The following is a 3,497-nucleotide window of genomic DNA, read 5'->3' on the forward strand; positions in this document are numbered from 1 at the left end:
AATCAAGCCCTGAGCGCTTAGTGAGGAAGAAAGCAGGGAAAAGAAAACAGTCTAACGCTGAAGCTGAAGGTCAGCCTGCGAAGAAGATTCAAAGGAAGAAGATTACCAGGAGAGGCAATCTGGATGCCTTTATTTCAGAATCTGTTCCTGGTAAGTGTCATCTTTTGCTCTCTTCTTCTTACCTCCTTGAATAATTGTGATTTACATGTTTGTTTTTTCAGAAAAACCAATTTCTCCTGTTCCCACAGAACCATCAGCTGTGGCTAATGAAGAACTTCTACCCTCTCCTCCACGCGCCTCTGTTGCTGATCAGTTAAAGAACACTGATACTCCTGACGCGGGAGAGACTGTTGGGGCTGAGAATCTTGAAGCTGATAAGCCTGTTGATGTTGCTGTGGATGCAGAAAAAATTACTAGCCCGGAGGTTGTGGATGGTGCTGGTAATCCACAAACTCCTGATCTTGTTGCTCATGATTCGGATAAAGGGAAAGCTGCTGAAGAGATCCCTGTTATGAATTCTCCTTCCAAGGCTTCTGGTTCTATGACTGAGAATATTGAGAAGGTCACCGTTGAAGACCAAGGCTCGTTCTCTGATGCTGGCAAGAATTCTCCAATTCGCCCAGATGAAAGTCTGGGGATTATTATTATAGAACTTATTCGGAAAAGGATGCTTCTGAAATCCATGTCCCTGTTTGGAATCTGAAGAAAGGGGACACTTTTTCAGATTGGCGCGTGTGCCGGGACTGGTTACAGGGGATCTTTCCGCCTGGAGAAATTAAGTTTCAAGAAGGGCGTCTTCACGATCAAACTTACCATGCCTACCTTGAGGAGGTTGCTTCTTATACATCCACTACGCACCGCATAGTGCGCGAGTGGCACAGTATGCATAAGGAGTGGGCTGACTTCAAGGTATCCAAGAAGAAAGTTGCTGATGATGAGAACCGTGTTGCCCAGTTAAGGACTAAACTGGAAGCTGATCAGGCCAAGTTTGAAGCTGATCGAAAAACTGAAGAATGGTCCGTTGCGGGCTGGAAGAGAAAGGCTGAAGCCGAAGCTGCCCTTCTTTCCGAGGAGCGCAAGAACTGGAAGAAGATTTGTGAGAAGGATAATGCCGAAAAGATGGGTCTCCGCAACGTTATCAATAATCTCAAGGCTGAGGTTGAGAAATTAAAGAAACAAGATGCGGGGATCGAAAAGTTGAAGAAGGAAAAAACTGACGCTGAAGCTGCGCGAGATGAGGCGCGTTCCGACAGGGAACGAAGTGAACAATCAGAGGTACGTGCCTGCGCCACTCTTGCTCTTAGAGATAAAGAGATAGAAGAACTTACCACTTTGCTTTCTGACCAGGAACAACTCAAGAAAGATTTGGAGCTTGCGCATACTGAGAAAACTGAAGCCTCCCGCGGCTAGCTGAAACTAAAGAAAAACTAGAAAATTCTGAAACAGCGCGGGCAACAGTAGAGAGCGAGCTTGAACCTTTGAAAAGCGATATGTTATGGCTGAAAGAGCGTGGGATTGCCTGTGTAAGTTGTCTTTTGCTTGTTTTCCTTGTGGAAATGTTTTGCGCCTTTCCCTTATTTGCCTTTCTTGTTCTTGTAGGTTGCTGAATTAGTGTTGAATTCTGAAGAACTAGATAAAACGGTTGCGCGTTTGGTGGTTGCTGCGCGAAATGATGGATACGCTCAAGGGTATGCGGAATGTTCGCACCATGTGAATAATGCTTTGAAGGTTGATTGGGATACTAGTATATCCGCTACTCATGGTGTTAATATTGGTGTTGCCCTTGTAGCTATGAAAACGGAATTCAATAACTTGCAGCTTCCTGTCATGGATCTTATAAACGTTGCATTGCAGGCCGAAGATCATATAGCGTAGCTGAAAGAAATCTTCCTGGATGAAGACGAAGATTTAGCGTAGGTTTCCTTTTGTGATTGCATTGAACAATTTTTTGTAGTTTTTTGGGATGCATATCCCCTTTTTGTTAATGCGCTGCCGCGCAAGTAACATATATTGAAACACTGCCGTGTTTGATAGTTTTCTAAGGCGTATTGGTGCGCCAGGAATAGTATGATGTGTGTTTTTTAGTTTACAATATTTTGCATGGGTACAATTACTTTGATCAGGTAAGGCGAATGAAAGTGGTACAAAGCTCATGTATGAACGTATGGTCTTGTGTGATGTAATCATTGACCGTTCATGAGACTTGTATTATATTTACCATAATGTTTTTGCGCTTACCAAAAGAAATTGCATGCACTTTGTAAGAAAAAACACAAGAATAATAGAAACTTTGTTGTTTATTCCAGGATAAGGTGCAGAGGCCGTTACAAAGTCTATTAAAATAAATACACGGGACTTAACTTACACTCTATTTCCTGCTTAGACTTGATAAACTGTAGAGTCTATTCCATTCTGCAAGGAGATCATAGAGTTGCTTCTTAATTTTTCGCTTTTTACTAGGGCCTTCTTCGCCTCGAGTGATTTGTTTTATGTCCTTGCGCACGTTCTGTAATAGGTGAGTGATAATCACAATACTGACTCAGGTCTTGTCCGCGTTTGTTCTTCATGGGTGGTGGAGGCTTAAACTGGTAATCCTCCGTACTTAGAACTTCCGCGGGAGTTTTGGTTAGGGGAGTCCATTGTCTCTCCCTGTTCTCTTGTTTGGCTTCTCTCTGTGCAGCGAGCTTATTGATTGTGGCTCGTGCATCCTCTGATGAATAGTTCCCTGAGCTTGAATCGCGCCAGCCTTTCTTAAATTTCTTCCCGCTGCTTGGGCCTAAATCTGAGGGACGGCTGTGCGGAGGTGGTGGCCTTTTGGTACTGAGATTCTTCTCCGTTTGGACATAGACCTTAGCTGCCGCCATTAATTTTTGCCAGCTTTTCGGGAGTCCTTCCGTTCCAGACAGGACTTTTCTCATGTCGTCGCACCTGACTGCATATTTAAATTGGGCGCGGATCAGGTGCTCGTGAATATCCCCGATTTCGAGTACTTCCTTTTTATAAAGAGTAATGAAGTCTTCTAGACTTTCATCATCGTGGCGCCAGATATTCATTATGTCCGCCATGTCGTGGATGGATCGCCTTTGCTGGCTGAAGTGAACCAGAAACTTCTCGCGCAAGTCTACCTATGACGTGATTTTTCCCACAGGCAAGTTGTCAAACCAGAGCCTTGCGGCGCCTGTAAGGGTTTGAACGAAGAGGTGGCACCACATCGGTAGGGTCCATCCTCCCACCAGTCCTGCGCTTGTGAAGACTCGCAGATGATCATCTGGGTCTGTCATTCCGTTGAACTTGCCTACGTTGGACGGGAGCTTCGCTTTCTCTAGTGGAGCCAGAGCAATTTCGCTAATAAATTTTGAATTCTCCGCCGCTTCAGCAGGGCGATAGATCAGATCATAATTGTGCTCAGCCTCAGGATTGTAAACCGCACGGGGTGTACACTTGTTGTAATTCGGTTGTAACCGACTAAACAAACTGGCACTTTCTCCTTCACGGTA

The 3,497-nt window shown here is 44.6% G+C and overlaps 1 protein-coding gene across 1 annotated transcript; it reads left to right on the forward strand.

Moving 5' to 3' along the window:
- The first annotated feature begins 882 nt into the window (after nucleotides 1-882).
- On the forward strand, nucleotides 883-1,410 carry LOC110924253 (fas-binding factor 1-like). Its single transcript, XM_022168283.1, has one exon. The coding sequence runs from the start codon at nucleotides 883-885 to the stop codon at nucleotides 1,408-1,410; it is 528 nt and encodes a 175-aa protein (XP_022023975.1).
- The last annotated feature ends 2,087 nt before the right edge of the window (nucleotides 1,411-3,497 follow it).

This window comes from Helianthus annuus, chromosome 17 (genome assembly GCF_002127325.2).
Source record: "Helianthus annuus cultivar XRQ/B chromosome 17, HanXRQr2.0-SUNRISE, whole genome shotgun sequence".
In the NCBI taxonomy this organism is placed as follows: domain Eukaryota; kingdom Viridiplantae; phylum Streptophyta; class Magnoliopsida; order Asterales; family Asteraceae; genus Helianthus; species Helianthus annuus.

Coding starts and splice junctions, on each gene's coding strand:
- LOC110924253 (XM_022168283.1), top strand. CDS start 883: ATGCATAAGGAGTGGGCTGACTTCAAGGTATCCAAGAAGAAAGTTGCT.